Source organism: Lasioglossum baleicum, chromosome 7, assembly GCF_051020765.1.
Source record: "Lasioglossum baleicum chromosome 7, iyLasBale1, whole genome shotgun sequence".
NCBI classification, from domain to species: Eukaryota; Metazoa; Arthropoda; class Insecta; order Hymenoptera; family Halictidae; genus Lasioglossum; species Lasioglossum baleicum.
In genome coordinates, this window is record NC_134935.1 from 13,073,336 (window position 1) to 13,099,328 (window position 25,993).

At 43.2% G+C, this 25,993-nt stretch overlaps 2 protein-coding genes across 6 annotated transcripts in view; both read right to left on the reverse strand.

The window, feature by feature from the left end:
* Atg16 (Autophagy-related 16) overlaps positions 1-25,993 on the reverse strand; it is a 642,505-nt gene that overhangs the window by 471,738 nt on the left and 144,774 nt on the right. The window lies entirely within an intron of this gene.
* Positions 1-25,993, reverse strand: part of LOC143210246 (uncharacterized) — a 473,171-nt gene that overhangs the window by 373,127 nt on the left and 74,051 nt on the right. For both annotated transcript variants that reach the window (XM_076426928.1, XM_076426927.1), the window contains exon 3: positions 3,107-3,229. In XM_076426928.1, coding sequence (XP_076283043.1) covers positions 3,107-3,229 — 123 coding nt within the window. The remainder of the gene's footprint in view (positions 1-3,106; positions 3,230-25,993) is intronic.

The following is a 25,993-nucleotide window of genomic DNA, read 5'->3' on the forward strand; positions in this document are numbered from 1 at the left end:
ACGACCAAGATTAATGATTTTTCTCGAGCTCACTGGTGCCAGGAGCGAAGACAAAGATTTATGAAATGACCTAATTGAATAGTCAGCGGTTTATTACTCGCGGGTGGTTCGCGGCACGGTTAATGCGTGTTGATGTTGAAAAATCCCCGAATCACGGGGCATTATTCGCGGCGATTTTCCGGGGCGAGTTTCGCGACGCATCTTGGTATTAATGTGCGTTAATTAATCCGCAGTTGCAAGCCGCAAGTAATGGGCCGCGGTATTTCACGGGACTCCAACGCAGACGCCTCGCAGTGTCGGGGGTGACCTCGTATGAAGCATGGACCAATTTGTAACGCGTGGCGCACGAGGCAAGAGGAAGAAAAAAAAACGTGCGCCAACTGCAATGAATGGAGGAAAATCTGAAAAGCGGAAGCCTGCGGTCCAATCGTGGTCGTACGCACAAACTTTTCCACGAAATTCGCCAAGCCAGGCCAACCCAGGCCCCGGGTCTTGCCAACCGTTACTCGTCCCTACGTACCGTTCCTTTTTCACCCGCCATTTAAAAGTAAACTATCAGAAAAAAACGACTCGCGCTATCTCTTGACAAAGAAAACATTTGAACACCGCGCGCCGCCGATTCGTATTTCGCGAACACATTTCCGCGCGAAAATTATTAAGCGCTCTTGCCTGGTGTGCTACTTGAAAAGCGTGATATTTGAAAAATTCTTCCGGGAAAATTAGTACGCGCTTTAATTAAATGAAAATTTCATTTAAAAGTATATGTATTGGACCGTCTGTAGGAATTTTCTCGTTGCACAATTTTGAAAAATGCACGAGTGACAGCGTCTTTCCCGAACATCATATTTTGCGTCCTACATATTTCCTTTAAATAAGTAACTTATTTAAAACTATATATGATGGACTATGGGCAATAATTTTTTGTAACAGCATTTTTTTCAAACATCAAATTCGCGACGATGGATACTTTCATAAATATTTTATATTCACCCGACATTTTTAACTATGCTGCTCTAGAAGGTTGAATAGGTAACAAGAATGATTTTTAGTGAAGAAAAGCCTGCCTCGTTAAATCAGACGTTTTCGATCTGCCCTTTTGAATAATCGTAAATCCCATTATCGATCCGAATCCTCGTTAACTACTCGTGACACAAATGACTTGTAAAGCTACTCCCCTTTCTTCAGCATCACGGAAAATTCCACGAGAGGGAAGCGAAGTAAAAAAAAACCAACATTAATAAGGACAAAAGGGGGAGGTTCCCTTAACAACGACGAAGTTTCCAGCGTAGCGCGTAACGAGTGCTTCGCGTTTTTAAGATACTTATTTCAGGAGGGAAAAGGTACAAAGAGAGAAGTCGCGTAAAAGCGTTGAGAGTCTACTCTTATCTTGAAATGAATTGCTTGCAAATACTTAATTGTTCAAGCACAGTGTGCCTGTAGCAAATCAATACATCTACTTATTGAGTGATTGCTGTAATAAGTTGTAATAAGCATCTATCGAACAGAGGAGCCAGAGTTTCTCAATAAATCACCCATAAATTGAACGTTATGGCAATTCTATTCTGTGTACCAATTTTGTATTGTCTCTACCCAATCAATTATTCAATTGTTTCAATCCAACTACCCAGAGTAAAAATTGAAACTAAGTACAGACAGATTCCAGGCTCGAGGATTTCAGCAAGAAGCGTTTCGCAGGTTGAACTTCACAGCCGTCGCCCGATTTATTCCCCGGCAGGAGGAATCAGCCGCGTCCCGGATTTTATTGCATTTTCCATCGCGGGCTGCATAAACAAAATATTTTCTGGGTGCGCGGGCGCCCGTCGTTCTCCCTCTATCACGAAGAAGAAGAAGACAATCTAACGTTTTTACGCGTCGCGTCCGCCATGCAACGTGTCCGTTCGCATACGAATGCCGATGTAGTTCGCTATTTTCGCGTGGATCAATCGGCGAACGAAGGATACCGGGCTGGGGGGGGGGGAGTGGTGGTAGAGGAAGGTACACGACGAGATCGTTTCGGAGTCGTGACCTTTATTCACGGTGTGGCCCCCTTTGCGAAAATCCCTCGCGCCCTCGAAGGATTTCGCTTGTACGTAAAGAGAGACGGGAAAGAGTGAGAGAGAGAGAGGGAAATCCAGAAGAGAAGAAGGAAGAGGAAGAAGAGCGAGGGAAGAGGATTCCCAATATTATTTCCGAGCAGGCAGGGTTTATAGGTTCGCGTTGATGGGACACGTTGACGGTGCCACATCTACTCACGGCTTCGTCGCTCGTATAAGACCTTCCTTCCCCTATTCCCCTAAACCTGAGTCTACTCGAACCACCTCCACCTCTCGGCACCGACATCTGTGACAGTTTCGAACGAGCATGGAAATCGCTCACGGCTAGCGAGAGACCAGAAAGAGTGTGTTCCCCCGGTTAGACGACACTGTTTCACCGCGAACCTACAGCCTGTATTACGGTTACGCGGCCAACCAGCTACTGTACAGAGATCGTAAGTTGCACAGAGGATCTACGGGGTGATTCGCGCGGTACCGTACTCAAAGGCGGTGTCAGCGTTGCCGCAATAAGTCTCTCCGAGGGATACACGACGTCACGTTCCGAGAATTGTCTCACCAATGTAATCTTCGTCCACGAGAAAACGCCGTGAATTTCGATACAGGGGCAACGAAGACCCCACTCTTTTGCTAGATAAGGGGTGTTGGGGGGAATACAGTTATTATTAGGATGCTGTAAAGAAGTCTCCTGAGACGGCACAAGGGTCAGGGGGTCTTTCGCTCGGCATACGCCTACGTCTTACCCCAACCATCAATGCTTCCGTAATCTGAATGTTTAGGACAATTAAAGGAATGCATGCCCGTCCCGCATTCCTTCCAAAAGACTTTTTTTCTCCTCCCAATAATGCCCTCTCTCTCTGTTATTACCGGATTAGTCACTTGACATTGTGACATATGCACGACAGAGAGACGATACACGTCACGGGCCGCGGCTCAGCGACTTCTTCTAAAAAAAAATTCGTGAACATCACTTGTTTTCACTGTCGTTACACGAGAAACCCCCTCAATACTGTTTGTAGGTGCTCGACAACTTACGATCTCTACACGGAATTTACCTGCACCGGAAAACAGTGTGCTCTTGGTGTACGAAAGTACGAACCCACCAGACGCAGCTTTGCTCTTCAGCCGCCCTCGGATTTCCTCCAGATTCTCCCCTAACAAAGCGTCGAGACACATACCTGCAACAGTTAAAAGAGCACCGAGCGTTAATTAACCTGACGGTGAATGAATAGTTCTGATCGCGCAGTAATTGCCGGGATTACGGTTAGATCTAATTAGGGAGGGTACGTAAGGCGTGGGGGATGTTACGACCTTTGTAGATCGTGTGACGTTGTGTTGAAAATTTTAACCTTGGGGGACTAGTGTTGTCTTATTACATGCATCGAACCTGTATACTAATTTCTGAAGCTGGGTACTATTATACTAATTGCTGAAACTGTTCTTACTTTTTTTAGAGACATTTTAAATGAACATGTACTCATTCGTTTTCTAAATTCTACTAGTATATTTGTGCTAGGATTAAACAAAGACATTTTTGTTTTGAATATGTGCTTCAAACATTTATGCCTATCATTATGTGTCCCTCTTTCTGATAATGAAACCGCTTGTACTGAATTAAACGAAGATAAAAGTAGCAGAAGTATGGAAAGAGAGGTCAGAGGTCTGCTTTATGCTTTCCGGATTAATACGACAAAATTGATGCATCGCACAAGCAGGCATTCAATATTAATAAATAATACAAAGCAATAGCCGGCTGAATAACAGCGATGAATTATTAGTTAATTTTGATAGGCTATTGGCGAATCATATTCGTACAGAGTTGTAATGGAGAACGTGCACCGAGAATGCTTCGATATGCATACGATTCTCGTTTATATGACAAATCACCCTCTGAAAATTACACGAGGGGGAATATTTAGAAACGTTCGCATCATGGTTGATAACAAGCTCACGAAGTATCGAATTCACGTTCGTAGTATTCGCTATCGTTTTAATCACCCCTGAAATTGTCGACCGTATTTATTTAAATATCCTCAAAACCGTCTGACGATACTGGTTTTTGCGCGAGTGCTTTAGCGGGGTACTGCGCAAGAAGGGGCGAGCTGTTAAAAATTTAAAAGCAGGACGAATTAAGTATTAAGTGTTCCGAAGGAACAAGGAAAAGTAGGAATAATGGAGACAGAAAAAATGTGCATGATAAACGGCAGCGGATGTTTTCTTATTCAAAAATAAGCTCGCTGCGTGGATCGTCAGTTTTCCGTGGGAACCTTTGTTCAGGAATATTTTCTTTTCTACTGAAAACTGTTTTAATTGAACCGCATTGTACTTCAATTTATATTTCTTCCTCATTGAATCAATAATATTTCCTCTATTAAACGCAATGTAGATAAATGAGCGAAACATCGATACCATTTCATGAAGAATTATTGTATTCACAAGTAGCAAAATAAAAATTGTTCTTAACCGATCGCAGACGTTTCTACCATGAAATATATTTTTCTGGGCAGTTTGCAATTTCCTTTGCAATTTCCTCAGCATTTTCCTTTGAACCACAATAAACTTCCAATCGAGTTTATTAAACCTCCGATAGCATAGCCTGGTTCGATTTTGACCCAGAATACCAAAATCGTCATTCACTTACTCAGCTTATGGCGATTGAATTAAATAAACAGTAAACATGTACATGACCTAAAACTTGTACACAGTGCAAAAGTGCAAAAAGATAATGCGGATGACGATTTTAAATATTACTCGCAATGATCATTTGGAAGTTCCAATTTATCCGAGCACTGCCGCAGCACTCGTAAAAGAAGCATTACCATTTGCGAGCGCAACTGCCGCAATAATTACTTTGTTACATTTCGCGAGGTAATTGGCAAGGGAGAAAAACAAAAGGACCGTTCAAGTTTCGCGACGATCCAGTTGAAATTGGCCAACAGTGACCATAAACGTCGCGGTCCGAGCAACAATGACTCTAACGACCAGCAGCATTGAACATTTCACCGGAGAGGGACCGCTAACGTACCGGCGGCGAAAGATCACCGCGTCGCGATAAACAGAACAATTTATTCATCGAATCGTTTCGCTTGTAAATTAACGAGCTCACTCATTAACGTGTTATCGATTACCCGGCCAGTCGGAGGAGAGGTTGATTCCTGGACGGACGGCGCACGGTTTCCATAAAACATGCGGAATTCAAAAATTGTTCATGTCATGCAATAAGTTCACACTAGATCTTTTCATAAGCTAATACGTAGCAATAGAAAATTTTTATTTTATGTAAACATATCCACTTCTCATTCTAGCAATTAATACCAGAATTAGATTCTAAGACTTGAAAAATCTCCTGCATGCATTCTGCTTGCAATTAATAATGCATGATTAACAAACGCGAGTTTTGGCCAGCTTTTTGCGGCCCGGCCCACTGTGCGGCGACCAGTGTTTTACATGGATTCGGGTCGAACATGTTTGTTCGCGTTTCCCGCGAGTTTAGAGGCGAGCTGGAGAGAAAGACGAATAGCAATGAAAGAAGAGGAGAGGGATAGAAAGTCGAGGCCATGAAAAACAACCGTTCCCAAAGGGCGAAGCTGCATCGAGATAGTCGTAAAGGTAGCGTTACGGTTGTAAGAATAAGCAGCTTCCATTCTTGAAATACCTCGTGGCTCTACGTCGGTATTTCTTAGCCACTTTGTTCCGAACGGCGATGATTCCGTCTCTGGAAACAGCCAAGACGCTGTGACGAAAGTCGCGTTGACGATCTTGTACTGTCTGGAGAACTAGCGTCATACGTTAGCATATCGATATATATCGCTAGCCTAGTTTACGTATGTCGCGGTATCGGTACAAATATCTCTCTCTCTCTCTCTCTCTTTCTCCTCGAAACTCGACGAGCAAGGTAGCAACGCCTATTCTTCGGGTACTTTACGCTTTGGAACGTCGAAGATACTTCGTCGGCTTCGGGTACGTATCTTGCCGGCTGTTTGGACGCAGATCGTAAAACACAGTGGGCACAGTAAACACGTTCCAGTATACGATCGCTTTAACAAACACAGCATTAACCGACTGACTGCGTCTACCGGCGATTATTTCGTGAACCAGGCTGCTGCCTGCTAGCTTGCTCTTTTCTCCCGGAGAATGGGAAGACGAAACCGGGCTGGAGAAATCGAGCCGATGCTGGTCCGGCTACTTGAACTTACTAGGTGGCCCGAAAGTACTGGACTAGTCTCCGACGGAAGATAGATACTTCAATATTTTATATGTTGGGTGTTCGTTCTCTTAACCCCGTGCCTTACCATTTAATTTCAAGGCATTCCCTGGATGTATCCCGTAGTGGAAGAGATATTGGTTTTTCTTAGATAGTACAGTTCCATTTCTCTTAGATCGAGTAGTTAGGGTAAAGTGCCCAAATATGAACCACTTTTTGTTGGTCATTTTTTGATTATTTTAGAATGCTCTTTTTCGTCCAAAAAATTACCAGTTGTAGATGCATTTTCTCCCTATACGATTTTGGGGTCAAATTTGTTAAAAAATAATTTTTTTAATATGGTACACCTTGAGTCCCCAATATGACACCTAGTGCTATATTCGGCAGCCACACCAAGAATGTCAATAGCTATACTCATATTAGGGAACCCCTGGTAGTGCCATATTGGGAACTCCACGAGGACTGATCATACTAGCTACTGACAAAGAGAAAATGAATTTCAGCCCAAACCAACAGTTGGCAAACATAAATATAAATAAACTGAAACTACAGATATGTTGGAACATTTCAAAATCACTTACCTTCCTCGAAAAAGATACAATCGAAAATCTAACCACAAAAATATTCAACACGGCGAGACACACAACTGGCGGAGGATCGATACTGAAATCTATAGAATGGTGCGATTGCACTGCACACTGTTGAGTATACATAGTAATCTATTGTTTGAGGATTTTCTCACTAGAGTGCGACGTCTCCTTTACAAGGTATAAGGTAGTGCCATAATATCATATTTGGGCACTTTACCCCACTGTATCTATTTTATATGTGAGTAAAATTTTAAGAATTCATTTTGACCGGTATGTGCCTCTATCGAATGGTATGAAGTAAGATCACCCTTGCTAACAAATGTAGAACCATTTGAACGGCCACTGCGTCTTTGAAATTTCTTTGGAGCGTTTCCGGGGATTAGTGGGGCAGCGACAGTGTCGTCGAAGGCGCAAGTATAGCAGCGATTACGGCACAGGGCTCCCAAGTGTGTCATGAGGTGAAAACGTTCGCCGGCGGGTTCACAATCCTCGCAATTATGGGTCTCGCGGAAGACGGCTGTAACGAAGTTTGTCTCGGCGCGTTTCGATCCTCGCGGAAGCCTGCGTACAGTCGGCGACGCAATTTATGTTGCCGAAGGATCCGGGCACGCTGAACTTCGGTTACATTTGCGGTTAAGCGGCGGGCTCTTAACGCGCATACCATCTTACAGCAACGAGGCAACTTTCCCCGGCTTCGAGGATTAACTCTTTAGGCAATTCCCGGTGTCACGAGTAATCGCGCATTTTACAACTGTGACGCACTCGCACTCGCGCATTCGCATTCGTGCTTGCACTTGCTGCGCGAATGATTTAATATTTCGGCATTCCCGTAACTTTTGCACCGGCCAATAAATTCTCCGCTGCTGCCGTGATTGTTGAAGTTAGGACCGGCGGCCCTCAGGTCTCGGCCTCGGCCAGCGTGAGAAGGCATAGTTGTAAAAACGTCTCGTAAAGCGACTATTTTTATACGAAGTCGTCGAAGATACGGTTTCGGACAAAAGAGAGGCAACTCCGCTCGAACGGCCAAGTAAAATTGGAAATCGTTTTTCGAAAGATTGGACAGATATCGTGCGGAAACGTATAACAATGAAATGTGCGATGCGCATACGGTTTTATTAGGATCGCGCGGCAGCGTATGTATTTTCGAAGCAGGAGTGACTCTTCTGCTCGGAGTGAAACGTTACTCGGCGACTGTGCATGCTTTTCATTCTTAAGAATAAAAAATATACTAGCGTCGACCCTTTACCTTACGATTTAATTCCAAGGTTTCAAGATAAAACATAGGGTAGTTTGCTTTATTTCAGCCGCTATTCAGTATAGACAGATTTCCTCAAAATAACTCCTTTTTTATCACGCTTGCCGAGTTGTCGTTGTTGTATGCGTCAAGTCTTGTAATCGAATTTTAAACCACTTCCCGATGAGCTAGAGACTTGAAACTTTAAACATAGTTCAGAACTAGATGACAATGCAATATTGAAAAACAAATTTAAAAAAGAACTGTGCGTCTAGGAGAAAAGGAAATTTTTATATTAACTGTCACACCTCGCCGCGCGACGCTGATAGTACGTCATCGCGTTCAGCGATCCCCACTCCGCGCGCCAGCGCTCCCTACTCCACTACACGTTCCCACTCTGACTCATCCCCACTCCACTGGCCCATTTCGCACCGCAGGAGCTCAGTTGTGGTGTTCCGTTCATTCGGTTCCATTTCGTACAATTCCGGACTCCATCAAGAGACTTTTTTCTATATTTTTGTTGTACTACCTGATCATCCTGCATATCCAAAGAAGTAGATTTACTGAATAATTTAATCACCTGGTACGTATGAATTTTCCTTAATTAATTTTATTAACCAAAGAATTGACTGACTTTTTCAAATAGTAACTCTTCGAAACTTGTGATCCATCAACATTGGAAACCTTCATGAAAGTTATGAATATAAGAGATGTTATTTTTCAATTACGATGGTGGATGATTCCGTGGATTTTATCTGCAGAATTCACCAACTTTCAGAGAGGACAGCCAAACAATTTGTAATTCTTCAGAACTGGAAATCTTTTATGGAAGCTACAAAACTAAAGAGTTGTTATTCCGTAATTATGATGGTGGAGAGGTGTGTGTATTTTATCCCAAGCAATTGTACAGTTGTCCTTCCAGTTTCCAATTCGTTCTCATTTCGGAACAACCGTGGCCGAACCAACGGCGCACAATATTGCCGTATAATACTCGGGAGGCACGGTGCATCTCGATACACTCCTACGACCACTTTTACAAATCCATTACACATTTTGTCGCTATCGATGCGAGAGCAAAATCGCCAATAACTTTCACGACCACCGTAAACGTAGAAAATAAAACCACGTGAATGATGGGGGGGAAACAAATACTGTACGTCGAAGCCAATTTCTCAAAATGAAAAAAAGCCCGCGGTAGAAAAAAATAGAAACCGAAAGAATCGAAGTGAAATAGAGAAAATGGGAAGAACGCGCCGCGAGATGCACGTTTGTGTGTTCCACGATTTGCATGCGGTTCTCCGGGACTGCGATTCGTGCGTTTCCCATTTTTAACAATTTCTCGAACCGTGTGCCAGCTCGTGAAACGAAAAATCCGTCCGAAAATTCGTATTTCAATAAATTTTCTGCGCGAGAATCGAAATAGCTGGAATGAACTGTTCAGAATAGATGGCAGGATTACTCGAATACTATTGTCTGTACTAAAGTATTACCATCCAGATCGAAACTGGATCAAAACGGATCCGAGGCTTCAGGAGGGAAACAATTGTTAGCCCTTTAACTGTACAGGGTTCTAACTGACAAATATTTCAACAAATTAGGTGTCAAAATCATTATGATAATCTCTATTCAGGATGATGAAATATACTACACGATATAATTTCAACTGTACTGGTTTAATTCTGGCTTGGGCAATTAGTGCTCCGGAGTCGATGACGTAGATACCCGGGGCAGCTACGTCTCAACTCTCGGAGCTCTCGTTGCCTATACCTGGATTAATTGACGGTATGGAACAAGGGTTTCTCACACACGAACCTTTACTGTACATGAATTTTTGCAGATTTTTCAAGAAAGTCTAAGGGTGAACAATATAATGTAGCAAATATAAGGGTGGCGAGCTGTCGCGACAGAAATGTACGATGACGGGCGTAAAGCTAATTAAAAGTTGCGTGGCGTCACGCAGGGTCGTTCATCGCAAACAATAATCGCGCCACTAGAAATCAATCCCGTCGATGTTTTATTAGCCGAGCGACGAGCCACGTCAACCAGACATCGACGAGATTGTTCCCCGAACTTCCATTGCTGCTATCGGGGACGAAAAAAAAAAGAAAAAAAAATATGCGACCGCGTACAAACGACCACCAATACATTTCACCAACACCGCAACTCGCAATGCATCAACGCCGGCAATTTTTAGGCAGCTGGCGGTGGCCGGTGGTAGGGGAGCCTGGCTTTTGATGCATCGCCGTAATATCGGCGATACATTAATTCAAGGTGAATGGGAAATATATCAGCCAACCACATAATTTTCGCTCGGCCTCTGCTCGCGTACGCTTTTCCCTATTTATTTCCTCGAATCGTCCCTCCGCGGTTTGTTAAATAAGTCTCCAATGCGTCCGCGCGGAATCCGCGATTGTGATCTATGCTCGTTTCTCGTCTGCGATGGCTCTTGCAATTTTCAGTTAGCCCGCGCAACTATCGAGAGTCGAATTTGTTCATTTGAGATCGCTGGGAAGTGGCGAAACCTTTCAAAATGGTCATTATTATACGATACTACATATTAATAACATACGATGCTAAATTTTATTGATAAATTATTAACACTTTAGGCTGAACTCCACTTTGGGGGGCAGAAAATTTTTAACTCTTTTTTGATATATTCAGAATAAACAGATTTTGACGAGAAAATACTAAAAACGTAAATTTTAATTTCCATAAGAAATTGCTATTAATTACAGGTAATTAGTTCACGAAATACTACGGCATTTATTTTATATATTTATTTCGTTCCGTATCACGGAACATGGTCGCGCGTATGCCGAAGGGCAAGAACTAATAGAATTTCACAAAGTGATTTATTGCTTCTTGTAAAATAGCGTCCCGGCGAAACTGAAGAAAATAAACGAGTCTCGCTTTAAAACTTGAACAAGGAAATGTGTTCTTCTGGAAGTACTTTATGCGCCACTTTCTTCTTCACTTCGTTTTGTAGTATTCCATATTTATTAGTTCCGCAAGCGGCTAACGAAAGGCTATCTCGTTGAACCGGGATCTCAAGGCAATAGTTTCCGCCTCTTTGTCTACGTCGCCTACGAAACGGACTGCTTAATTCTATTCGCCCCGTATCGACACTTCGACCGTGGATTAATTCACGGCGCTAATTAAATGGTAATTTTTGTGAACGGGATGCGGCAGTCCCTCTTACGCTTTCCGACGTCACGTTATTGTTGGGCCCGGAGAATTCGATTAACGTTGCCAAACATTTCGTTTAATGACCATCCAAATCAATTGATATACATTTTCAATTCTTCGTTCGTCAATTCGCATATTCTCTGTTCAGAGATATAAAAATAAGTTACAGTGAAGTCTTGATCTAAGAAAACGGGATCCCCTCCATTCGCAGTCTATCAATGTTCGTGGGAGAAGATTAAATTACAAGAACAAAACAGTAATTCGTCTAATAAGATTAAATTAAAAGATTAAATGAAAATACTGATTTCCTCACAAGCACGACTAATATTTGTCTATAAGGTCTAATATTTGATTATAAGACACGAGCGAGCTTCCAGTTTGTTACGAAAAACTCGTACGTTCGCTCGTATTTGTCCACTTACGTCGCAAGTATTTCACTGCACGTGTACTCCGCTATAACCGACACATGTGCAGAGCATTCAGTGAGTTTTCATTAAAACTTTATGAGGTCTGCGTTCGCAAAAAATCCTTATATTACTTCTCTATATACAAATAATAAAGTTGTTTTCATAGCTGAAGCATTCGTTTCTTTCTAAATGCATCTACGGTGGGAGGGGGGGTGGGTCGTAATTGAAGCACAATATGTTGCGCGCATAATTTCTCCTTGCCGAGTTTGTCATTTTCCTTTCTCGCCTAACGAACTCGCCGTGTGCAGATAACATTCGCCCCGAGACAACGCTAATAGTAAAAATGAACAGAAATTATAGGCGGCCGCACGCGAGCTTGCTCAATTACACGGCTTTTCTAGGAAACTCCTGTTATTACACTTAAACTTCGCGATTCTTACTGTGATACGAAAGGGGACAGCTTTTTTTCAGAGACCTTTTGCAACTGGAAAGTAAATTTTTTACGTGCAAGAATAGTTAAATTTTATAGTTCGTAATTAAATATAATTTTGAGTCGTTCGAGCTTGTTCCTGAAAATTTCATGGGGGGAATTTGTGCAATTATTCTACGGGCATTTACAGAGACTTTATTTCTATACTGCAAGGAATTTTCACTTGTCATAAAATTTTATGAAACATTTCAAATTGCATCATAATCCCAAACGAGAATTAAGTTTGATTCAAGCAGCTGTATCATGGACAATACTAATTTTTAAATATAGTCGAAGAACACAGTGATTAAAACATGTTAAATGCGTGTTAAGCACAGTTCAGAGAAGTTACGTAAACGTAGCGGGACAGACGACCAGAATTCGGGGATCGAGATACGAGGGCGGAGTGGAATGCCTAAAATTGGCGCAGCACAATACATCTCCATTTGCATTAGAAGCGAGCTAAAGCGTCCGCGCTGTGCGAACAGAAAGATATTAATATCGTACGCAATAATAATTCGGCGACGTGTTCACCGTAGCGGATGGACATCGTATCGATGAGCATTGGTCGGCCGAATTCCCAGCGTGAACGTTGGTAAGGCTCGCAAACAATGCGAAAGTGGGCGGCCCGGCTCGGCCCGACCCGGCAAAATCTGGTCAAACAAAACACGTGTGCCATACGCACATATCGAATTATAACTCCGCATCAACCATTTATCAAATGCAGAACACATTCAGTGCATGTCGTTCGCCATTTGCGTGAACGTCGAGCGAGGGTTGCGTGTATATGTATACCGGACAGCCCGTGAACAGAGAAAGAAGACCCTAAAGTTGAACGAGGATCCACGGGAAACCGTAAACGGGGACAGACAAATCTGCACACAAAGGTATCAGAGAGAGAGAGAGAGCGTGTGTGTGCGTGCGTATGCATGTCTGGAGGAGTACGAGATACACAGGGATCCACGTTGAACGGACAAAGAGAACCAGCGAGAAACCAAACAGGTAGTTATAGAGGTCAGGGAATAATCAGCACGAAGCCAACACGTCCAACGTTCCATGGAATTGACCCCTTCCTGAGTGGCCGAAATACAAACAATGATGAAACCTCCATGAGGATCGATCGATTATGGTCCCAACGTTTCGCCGGGTGCTAATGTTCGCGGCGATGCTTGGCTAGAGTCAGATATTCGTCGGTTACAATGGCACGACCCGCCGGATTACAACTGTTCCGAAAACGCCGAAATCGCACCGCTTCGCTGCTGTTTTGCCACGCGCGATTGCCAAACGTTCGCACACTGTGCCGGAAACCGATCAAAGAAACGTGCCGGGCGTCTATTAGATGTTGTCCAACCTCAGTTTCGATCTATACAGGGTGTCCCAAAATTCGTGAAAATCCCGAAAGGGGGTGGTTCCTGAGACCATTTCCAGCGACATTTTCCTTTGCGAAAATGTTATCTGCGGCTTTGTTTAGGAGTTATTAACTAAAAACACGGACCAATCAGAGCGCGACCTAGACGCGAGTTGCCACAGTCGGTCAGGCGCGCTAAATGTCTATTGGCCGATTGTGGTAACTCCCGTCTAGGTCGCGCACTGATTGGTCCGTGTTTTTCGTTAATAACTCCTAAACAAAGCAGCGGATAACATTTTTGCAAAGGAAAATGTCGCTTGAAATGCTCTCAGGAAACACCCCCTTTCGGGATTTACACGAATTTTGGGATACCCTGTATACTTATTAATACGATTTCCATTATTAACTGCACCGTGCTATGTTTTTCGGAAGAAGATGGTCAAAGTGATAGAAGGGACATTCGTTTTTCTCGGATCGAATATTCACTGTACTATAGTGTTCTATTCTCATTGTCTACAATCTACAAGTAAAAGTAAATTTCCGAATTTTCGGATTTCATGCAAAAAATACGAATGAAAATGAAACTAGACCACTGACTCTGTGCAAAGTTTCCGCGAGGCAAACAAAACTCGGGTAAATCAATTATACCGAGAGGAGGAAGGGAGGAGGTTCGAGAGGCAGCATCCGATGCCAGTTACATTACCAGTTGGTTTTAATATCGGTCATGAATTATTTAAAGTATCGGCTACTCGCGATCGACCGGCCGGCCAGAGGCGAGCTAGGGCGCGAGTCCGGGGATCCTAATTCTCATTCACGGGCCGTCTCCCGATCTCTTTAATCGGTGCACCGGGTAGAATTTAGGATTTTTCGAGGCGGTCTCCTTGGTGGAAGGCTGTGTCGGTGGCGCACGCGCCTGCGAATTCGAATTATCTTGGTATTCCAAGAGTCTGGAGAGAGGGAGAGAGGAAGGGGTGGGGTGTAAAGTTCAGAACTGAGAAGGACAACGATTTCCAGGAGTGGAGAGAGCGTTCCGTCCCGTTCCGTTCTGCCCGTCAGCCATTTATTCAGCCGCCGGTCCACTTTTAAGGCCAAAGGAAAGGAATTAGAGATTCAAAAATAAGGGACCTTTTCCTCGTTAGCGAGTTCGGGATCCTGTGGAATGGGAGAGCCAGAAAGGATGGCCAACGCAGAGGCGCCGGACGAAGAAAACGCCGAGAGAGAGCGTACGACAACGACGACGACAACGAAGGAAAGAAGAAGGAGGGCAGAGACTGTGAAATGAAATGAACTTAGGCTGGAATTCGAGCATTCGTAGTTTATTCTCGTACTTTAATTACCTAGTTATCCTCCGCCGATTTACATAATGCAGTTCGGCCATCGCGGGGGTGGCGACTCCGCAACCGAGAGTTTCCAATCGGTTCGACAACTCCCTTGTGGATAGTTAATCGGCACGTGGCGGGACGGGTTGGAGGATGTGCTAAGGGTGGAGGAGGGTATTAATTCCTTTAGGCTCCCTCGATCGTTATAACCCATTATTCCATATTGGTTCTATGGTAAGAACAGTTCTGTGAGGATTCTCTGTGTATGAAGTGCGGTCTCTTGAGTTGGGGTCGTACAAAGAAAATGAACCAGAGTTTTGGAATATGAATTCACGGCGGAGTGGTTGCTCGAACTGGATGATGTTATTATAGTCGTCGTGAAGTACAGTGTGGAATCTGCGTTGCGCGTTGGCGTACCTTCGGAGGAAGGAGATCTAGGTTAGGCTAAGGGGATATCTGGGGAAATTAGGAAAGGTAGGAAGGTAAGGTGGATCGGAACCAACCTTACACTGTAGGCCCCGTCGCTTAATAACCATAGCAGTTGAAGAAACGACGTAAAACAATCAAACGAAAAAAGGGGTAAGGTAGGAGTGTTTGGTTCCTATTTTCCGCAATCGATGCAGACAATTTATATTTCACATAAAGAACTCCAGTCTAATTACAACAATCCTGATCAGGCCAGCAAAATTCACGACTTTTCATCACGACAAAACGCAACTTGCATAAAAAGCACCAACGCCCACCACGCAATTACTTCAAATCGTGGTCCTCCCCTGACTCGAAATCGCATTACTTCATAATCCCGCGAAGGTATAAGAAAAGCTGATCACACCGTCCGATTGCAATTAATTGTGAACAAGATCGTTGCACCGGTCGGCTAACTGGGCCGCGGAAGATATACGTGAAGGTATCACGCAGCTCTATGCCTTGAGGAAACGTGATCTGGCTGTTTCTCGCTCGTCGACGCCTGGGGACGACTTACATACATACGTTCGTCGTCGAAGGATCTGGGCTGGTACGCGGTGTATACATGAGAGTCCCTGGCGAATTCGAAGACACACGCGCGGAACGTCGTTATAACTCGCGAAATCGTCCGCAACCTTCTGCGTCTGTTGGGCCGCCGCCGGTGGGTTTCGCCAGTATCCCACGCTGGTCGAAGGAAACGTGACTGGGCGATCATAACTCGAAAGTAGTCGTCGTACAACCGGCGAGGCAGCGGGATAACGAGACCGGGCTGCTAGGGTTAATGGGTTAACAGGACAGTGAAGCTGGTGTATCGTGGCCGCGTCGCCCTTAATTCACCACTCGTGGGATCGACTCCGTTGGAAAAAGAAAGGAGGAGTACCATGGTACCATGCACATTGAGTCAGCCACCTTTCCTTGCGCTGAGCACACGTGCTCGCTTCGTCCGGTGCTAGATCCTCCTAGTTGCTGGCTATTGTCCGTCCACGAGAAGATGCCACGCGAAATGACAGAGGGGCAACCGAGAATCTCGAGATCCTACTCTTAACTAGTAGAGCTTCTAGGTTCGTAAGCGATAGCGAGGTATAGTCAACGCATCACCCTGTTCCAGTCACATATTTTGACGGCGCTACGATACATTTTGCTAGAGCCGTAAATACACGTGACTCGGGACTTGCCGTTGCTGAATTTCTTTCAAGATGATGGCAAAGTATATTTACGTTCTCACTCCCCTACTATTGCCCCAATGTCGCTGGTTATCGCTCTTCATCATCCTCTTCGGTCAATAATAACAATGTGTGTAGGTGAACCGGGATAGAGTATAAGTTACTCTGTGCCTTCTTCTCATGGGTGAAGATTCTTCACAAGTTTCTCTATTCTTCTCATGTACGAACGATATGTTCGTGTCGGAAAAGGGACACAGAATAAGGCGAACAGTTCTCTGATTGGCTGATCCTTGGGATGAAAGAGCTAACTCGGACCTAGCCGGGAATAAAATAGCAGAGAGAAAGCTAGCAGAATGAAGAAGAAGAAGAAACAGAGGCGAAGTAAAAAAGAGAGGCAGTGTGAGCTAGCCTGGATACGAAACGAAGCACGTCGAGGATCGAGTCTACTCGAATCGAGTCGACAAGGGCTGGCGTAAGAGGTGACACAACTGACACCTCGTAATACCGGGACTTGGACTGACGCCAGTTTGCATAAGAACTGCACATCCGGCGCGCACCCGATGCGCTTGTACGGAGCCAGTAACCGTGTAGCAACCGCCGTTTCCTCCGGCGCGGCGTGCAGCTCTCGCTATCTATTCGATAGTCAATATTACGTGACACAACAGACTCCTACGTGCACACTCTCGGCCTGTGACAGCCCGGCGGCGTCGTGCGCGCTGCCACCGAGCCAAGGTAATGGAATATTGTCGTGTTGAATCCACGACGGATATCGCCTATGACTTTCGTATGCGAGCTACCCGCCGACGCCGACGCCGACGACGACGCCGTTCGTAAACGCTGTAGGAACCGGAGCTATTCCAAAGGGGGAACGGAATTGCGTTCGCGAGAATAATGTCCCGTGTCAGTTGGTGAGGAGGTATTCGCGATGAGGTATTCGCTAACGCGGAAAAGAAATGAGCGGTTAACGTTTCTTGAATACGTCGCGACTTTTTCGCAAGACCCGACGACGCTACAACCAAAGAAAACCCGTGAAGAACCTTCCCACGTTTACCGGATAATTTCGCGTGTCCCCGGTTTAGCACATCTGCAAGCCGACCCGACAGGCTGACACTGTCAGTGTCGACGGGCGCGTGGCTATAGAGTTAATGCGCTGAGAGATGTTGCAAGCGTATGTGCCCCGTTACATTGACATCGTTTTTCGCAAGGAAAGTGGTTAGGTGGCATCGTTGTTAACGTAATTGATCGGCGATGGAGAAGAGACGAACGGTTTTAACTACCGCACGGTTGGAAATATTTCAGTTTGGTCCACTTGGAGCCGTATGAAATATTTTTATCATAATTTTGATATTCATCTAATTTCATAATTTCAGACTGAATTTTGAAGAAATTTGAAGAAACAGTCCATTGTAAAATTCAACAGAATTTGAGGTAAGTATTATTGCAGAAAATAATGCTCTACGAAATCCTCATTTTTAAATTGATTTATAAAAATCGGGGCGTGTATATCGGCTATCAATTGATTTTCGGTTACGATGTATAATTTTGGAATACATGGAGTGGACACCCTCGGTAAATAGATTTATGGAAATCGTTTTGGCTGGAATAGCCCGAGCATTTTGCGAGCGTATATTTGACTAAAATCATCGTGCATTGAGAGCACTAGCGGTAACCTCGAGTCATTGATCAAGGGATTTTGGCGCTGCGGGGTTTAGCCACTGAATCAAATTCGCCGGACCGACCGACAAAAAAAAAAACTTCGAAAACGAGGAAAAAGTGGAACGCGTAAAAATTTCAAGCTGCGAAAATACGCATCAATCAGTTCGGGAACAGGATCTGGAAATAAACAATGGGTGGTGGATTCAACGCCAGAGTACGGTCCCGACGAGATGGAACGTCAAATATTCGCGTCAGCATTACCTATGGGTCGCGGAATGTTTTCGGGGAGAACTCATTTCACAGGGAAGTAACTTTTTTATAGGGACATCTCAGGAGTCGTGTATATACCAATAATATGGCACCGACGTTTCCAGCATTAACCCTCGGATTGTGCTCGTGGCGCGTCTATTGGCTTCCTGATAAAAGGAAATTCCTCGTAAACCTTCCCGAAATTAAAAATGGAGAACCCTCCAAAATTGAGGCGCATATATGACCTTTGACCACGTGAGCAATTTTACAGGAATCTTTATGGAAGAATTGTTGAAGAAAAATGGAATTTGTTGTGAAACAAATGAATGTTTAAATTACCTATTTCTCAACGATTTTAAGGGAAAATGTCTGCAGGGAGAACCAGCCAATCTGCTAATTAGATTATTGCCATTCACGTTCCACAGCAAGATATAATAAGCACCATTAAACACAGCAGGCAGCAAAAATTCATCTACAATACTGAATCATGTAGAAATCTATTACAACAAATTTTTAATTCCGCATCGTTCCGTTTTCCCGTAATAAATTCCCAAAAATTATCTATTTCAGTACGATTTTTTAGGAGATTGCCTTCAGGAAAAGTAAAGTGTAGTACAGATATGATAAGCACCACTGAACACAGCAAGCAGCAAAAATTTATCTACAAATTGTTTAATTCTGCATCGTTCCGCTTTCCCGTAATAAATTCCCAAAAATGACCTATTTCAGTACGATTTTTTCGGAGCTTGCCTTCAGGAAAAGACGGACTGTAGAACCATCAGCAAACTGGATTATTGGCGTCCGTGTTCTACCCCAAGTGGGTATTAAACAAACTTTTAAGCAAATCAGTGCAGTGACTCGGTTCGAGAAGTGGCGGAGCGGCAGCGATCGGCTCGCTAATCGATCGAAAATCTCGTCGAACTTAACGAACAGAAACGTTTCCCTTCCGGGTAGCCATCGATACGAGCTGACGCAGCTCGGCAACCGAACTGCTCGAAGCGCAAAGTGATTCCGGTGTGCGTTCTAGCACTCGCGGCATAGATGACGATGGATGCTCGCAGGATTGTATTTATCTGTTGGCCGGAGCTGCTGCAACTTCAGGCGGTGCTGCTGCGCCAGTACAAAGTACCGATTACAGAATTCACGGACCGTGTTATTTATCGACTATTGAATTTCAGATCGTAGATTTTCCTCTCTAATTCATATCTAACCGGCGATGTTTATGGCCGAAACGAATGCTGGCTATCACGAGCGAGATTATCATAAGATCACGGATTTTTCTGCGGTGACAAAGTTGTCTGAGGTAATTGTGAGATATATAAGTTATACACGTGTATTTCTTCATCAATTTTTACATCGTATCTCGCATCAACACACTGAACTGTAGGAGTTCGATATTTTCCATTTATTCGTGTTATAACAAAATTTAAATATTGCAATCGATGTTTTCTTGTGGAACTTCTATTTATCATGGAGGATGCTATTACCAATTCAAATTCTGGAACCATATATAAATTTTGTAAGTGATATTATTTGTAATAGTTCCTAAACAGTCTCGGAAATTGCATTATTGCAATTATAGCATTATAGCAATAGTGCACTTAAAAATTGCATAACACCGAAGTTCCAAACAGTACCACCACATAAAACGATTTGTACTGTGTATAAATAAAATGACTTCATCATTGTGAAATTATCTACGATTTTTTTTACCTGTACTCTCAGAAATTGCATTGTAGCCTGTAGCAGAGTTGGGCATTAATCGATTAAAACTTTAATCGTGATTGATTGATTAATGTGTACGATTAAGAAAAGAAATCATCGAAAAATCGACGATTGATTCAATCAATTGATGAAGTTAACCGTTAATCGCTGATTAAAAAAATAAATCATCGAAAAAAACATAAAAGCGCGTAAACAGAGTTTGTATTATATATAGACCAAATGACACCTAAATTTAGTTTAGATTTTCTAATTGACGATTAATAATCGTTTATTGCAATTAACGACTAAAGTAGAAATTCAATCGTTAACCGCAATTAACGATTAATAAGTATTTAATCGTTAACCGCAATTTTTTTAACGACTATACTAGGAGATTAATTGTTAATTGCGATTAACGATTGAAGTAGAGATTTGGTCGTCAATCTTTGATTAAATTTTTGCCCAACTCTGGTCTGTAGTCCACTTAAAAATTGCAGACCGAAAAAGTTTTAAAGAGTACCACCATATAAAACGATGTTCAGCGTTTCTATCATTGTGAAGGCATTGTTTCTGCTTCGAATATAATGTTTAAATTGATTATGAGCACCGTGAAATGATCTAGGAGTCTTTTTCCATGTAGCCTGCCGATTGGTTCCAGCGCGCTGTTACCGGCGGCCATTCGTTTCCTCTGTCAATTGGCACTGTCAGTCGGAATTCTATAGCGAAACGGCGTTTCTTCTTCCGTGACAGGGATCGACTGACGGTCGAAGGGAACGGCGGAAACGTTAGTCGTGTACGTCCCCGCTCGCGGATTGTTCCGGGGCAGTTTGAAATTTCAGGCACGCGTCCCGTTTCGTGGCCGACACACACACACACACACACAAACACATAGACACGCGATAACGAGAAACGATCCCGCAGAGCGGTTTACCGGCCTGACAAATTTTCAATCTTAAAGTTACGGGCCTCCGGGATTATGTTTCGCTTCCCACGATCCCTATAAATCAGCTGCACCAATTAATGGCTACGAAATGCGGGACGTTCTACAAGACGTTCGCAACACGTTCGGTCGAACTTGATTAATGTACGCGGTGCACATAGTGTTAGATTCTGGGATAGGTACATTGGGTTCCGTTCAATGCAAATGGTTATTGTCGGGAGGTGTGCGAATTTCCGTTGGTGAAAAACGAGCTGATATATATCGGGTAGTCTGCGGATTTTACGCGATTATTGGACGCCGCGATGTGTGAAATATTGTCAGTGAAGAAGAATCTTGGGGACGACGGACTGAAATGCTTAATAGTAAAAGGAAATTTATCAGTGAGTCTAATTTTATCTACATAAAAAGATGAAAATATTTCAGAATCTGTCAATGTGAAAATTGGATACTTGGAATAATAATTGAACATAATGTATTTTATGGTTGATGCTAAGTCTGTGACCACGAAGCAGAAGGGTGTAAGACATGGTTTTTCTGATCCAATTTTATAATCACGAAATGAAATTTGCGTCCCACACAACAGGCCAAGCACCGCAATTATCCGCGATTATCCACCGATCCTATGTATTAACGACTGACGACAAACTAGAGCATAAGCGTTCGCCGAGCTTGATTCGACTGGTTGCGCCCGCGATTTAACATTGAAGGAAATGACACTTTTATGACGCCGGGTGGCGTCAACGCGGCAAGTGGAGGATCGGTAAAATGATAACAGCCACGCGTCAGGTAACTGCCACGCAACCGCGTGATATAATACACCGGCCGCGATGGTTATCGATGCTGTAAATATCGTATTACAAGGAATATTTAACGGGCCATTAAACCCGAATTGCACGGCCACGGATTTACGACGGATCAATGACTCTCCTCCCGGTTGCCCGCTCTCCTCTAGCAGCCCTGGCTCTTGTGTGATGTCTTTTTTCCCTTGAGATTGAAGTTGAAGAGAACCAGGACTCTGTGTAACGGCCAGTTCGAAGGCGTGGTGATTTCTTGCATCGAACACACTGGGTAAACGCTTCCTGCTGATCAGTGCGGTACCAACAGCTGCGTCATTCCCGGGGAGATCTGATTTCCAGAGGCGAATCGTCGCTGTGTGCGTCCAATGTCGGCAGAAACGCGAGACGATTTACGTTTAAATGATAGGTATCGTTAGGGCAATGCAGCGCGCCGCGCCGATCCGCGCGGCCGTGTCCGAGTTGCATGCACCATGAACGTATTCTCTCTTCTTCAACGGAGAGTAGGTATCCCACCGGCAATCTGCTCGAAAATGACGATAAGAGCGTGCCTCTCTGATAGAGGATAATAATAATTAACATGTAGATGCGCTATCGTTCGGGAGTCCGACTTCACTTATCTGCCACGGCCGTTTTACCATGCGGTATTATTGCCTCGTAAATGAAACGCGAATCATTTACTTCGCTATCCTGTCGTCCATGCAGATTACCGTTCTGTTACGCTGTTTTCCAGGGCATCGCGGAAACTAGTCCTTTACGCGAATTATAATACATATTTCGTGCGACTCCGATGATCTAGGATTTTTAGAATAAACGTCCCTTCTCGCACGATGGCGACTCAAGCTCGGGATGAAGGCTCCAGAAAGACTCTACGAAACGTGAGTGTGATTCTGCTCTTTCAAATCGAAATGAAATTTTGTTCGTCTGTGACCAACTTTTAATTAATGTAAATTTCCTTTTTGTACAGGGTGAACTGAACTTCTGTTAAAAAATGAACTGCAAAATTGATCTTGGCCTTGAATCTCAAGGTAAAAGTTGTTTTTTATTGCATGGTAGAGTACTCATTGCGACGAACAAAAGTCTCACAGGAACCATGGGTCTCAAGTCAACCATTCTCTTAGAAAACGAGTTTAAAGTTTCGTGAACTATTTTATTCGATGTGATGAAAGAAAATTCAGAGCCAGCTCATCCGAAATTGTGTAAACGGTGACGAGAGAATATTTAGAAAGTAACCAACAATTTCCATCGATCTCGATGGAATCCCATTAATGACATCGGTCCGGTCGTCGCCGCGTCGCGGTGTAACTAACTTCTTGCCGGCGGCAGCTTGAGGAAAGTTTCGAGGCCTTGATCCACACTGTCGTAGGAAAAAGATAATTACATCGATTCGGAATCCCCTCGATCCACGATCAGGCTCCGTTAAGGCCGACTATCTCCTGGCGGAATCAATTGCGTTCTTTGATGCAACGCGGAAGAATCGATCCAACCGCCGATTGTAAAAGGCCACGGTTGCTGAGTGCTCGTTGGGTAATTGATTTTCAGCGGTCCATCAATCCAAAGGATTTTGCGAAATTCTTGCGGGGGTGGAGCGCACTCAAAGCGAATGACCGTTCAAATGACTACACGGTTGATGGCTTTGAGAAAGTTTCCACCGTGACGAGGAATTTACAAAAACGAACCACTGGTTTTAGCGTGCGCTGCGGAAAAATAAAACAGTGATCCTCCATTTTTGTCCAGGAAAAACAGAACAATTGCTTTTGTCGAATCGTAGAAAATGGCATTAATCTCTGTGTAGTATCTGGCTTACTTTAATAAACGAATATTTTGCTTCAAGTCAAAAGTATGTACAGTGTGATTTTACAAAAGGGAAGGTCGGTTTTGACGTGAATCGTCTTTTAGAAATGAAATGTGTGTGATGGCGATTTTTAGCAAGACAAAAAATATTAATTATTGTTAGGTCATAGTAGGAAGGATTAATCGTCTGAAATGCGCCTGATTTATTTTTCATGACGTGTAGCGTAATGGATCGACACTCATGCAAAAGAAGAGAAATGGCGAACCGTGGAAAAATTCTCATGAATCCTCTTTCTCTGCCACATCACGCTTTGTTATTGGCCCTAGCGGTTAACGACGAGTAGTGCGACTAAAAAGCCCACAGCTTCAGGCAGTTTTTCTTCTTCTGGTCTTCTTTCTTTTCTGGCTTCCTCTTGCTGACATTGTCTACTACTTCCAGGCTCGGTCACTTCTTGCCAGCGTTTCTTCCGTTTACGTGATTTCATTGATGTAACTGCTTGACCACGACCAGGACCCTTTCTGTGGCAATTAATTTCGCTCGTACATCCTGGCACTTTGTTAGTTGCAATTACAGTATTATACGTAGTCAAACATGATTAACACTGAATTTGTTTTGACTGCTGGATCATTAATGTGTGGCAATTAACGAAATGGATGCTCCAGTCTTGTTTGTTCACTTTCGAGATTTTACTTCTATTTTCTGTTCTATCTTTCCTTCTACGGATCATTAATTGCGGTTTTTGTTCCCTGGTCTCTCTTAAAGTTTTGCTTCCTTTGGTCTGTCGTTTGTACCCATAAATAGATCGTACAGCGGCATCTTCAATACCAAAGTCTAGCGTAAGCCTTAAGCGCGTTGTTTTACAAGGTGCAATAAATTTCATTCTAAACTACGTGATATAAAGTGTCTTGTGTAACCAGGACACCTGGTTATAGGATCATGAGCGGTAAATAGGTGATTATATGCTCTCCTATCAACCATGATACGTTGAAATACCTTTTACAAAGTAGACCGTCATATCGAAGCTCCAGAGATAATTTTATTTAATCGCATCCTGTATGCAAACTAATAAAAAGCTTTGAACGAACGATGCGTTTCAAGGAAACTGTGCCAGAAATTGACGTTGAAATGTCTATTTCGTTTAAATTGATGGTGAAATTTTTATTTTAAAGGTAGCAAAAATTTATTTCGATCTTAGATGATCCATCCATCTGCTTCAGAAAATTATGCAACTCATAATACAATATTACACAACCGGCAAAGTTTATCGCAAGTCAAAAACTTCCCGTTATCAATTATTAATGCAGATTTCAGGATCGTCTTTAATCTTTAAGTCGGATTATCCTCCGATGAACGACTTAGGTCGGGTGTTAGGTCCAAGTTTGATCGAAATACATTTACCCCAAATCAGATGGCAAGCATCTTTGAAAGTAAAATGAAGATATACTCTCTAATTTCAATTAGCGTCGAACTATAGAATTTTGAACTTGAATAGATTCGGAAACCGAGGATCAGGATGACACGGATTAGACAGGATTTCGAAGATGGTCGGAGTCGACCATAAACGAGCGATCTATCGTCTCGATTCCCCATCCAATCTTCAAGTTAAACGATTCATCTCCCTCGTGGATCAATGCCGACTTTTTTTATGAAAGTATCGATCGGTGACTAAAACGAACGACCGTCAGTTTACTGCTGGACCATCTTTTTTGTGACTTCGCATTTTATATCCCGAGAAGATCGCCGAATTTAAATAAAGAGACTTGTCGAATATAATGTGCAGATTTGAAAAGACCAAAATTTCAGCAAAGAAATTTGTCGAATAATTTTTATTGGTGACATTTAAAAGCATTATTAGAACAATGCTTACGATAATTCAACTTTTTCGTTCATAGAAGACCCACGTGACGAGCAGATAGATCATCCGACGATCAATCAGAACGACAGATGGTTCCGAAAAGGGGTAGGCTTAAAGCTCTGTTCATCTGCCATGGAAAAAAATATTACCCTGTATACAGACATCGATCGCTATAAATTTTATTGACGGATTTCTGCGCGATGTTGTATGATGAAAACGCTGTCAATTACGTAATTGTTCATTTAAATGTGTATATATATATATGTATATATATATATGCGATCGTAAAGATCAACAATTTTATAATTTAGCCGTCCTTTAAAGTAGTATGATTTTGTCAAAATTATTTAAAGGAAGGGCGTCTGAATTTCGGCGTTGCAAAAGGTCGTCAGTTTAGAGGAGAAGAACCATCCGTTTAGAAGGGAAGAGCCGTCTCGAATTTCGAAATTGAAAATTTTCCGCCGTCAAAAGCCGCGTCGGGACGGGCGGGCACGTCCTGCGTCCGGCGGAAAAGTTTACAGTTCTTTCATTTTTCCGTGCAATCTCTTTTAAAAATAAGACAGG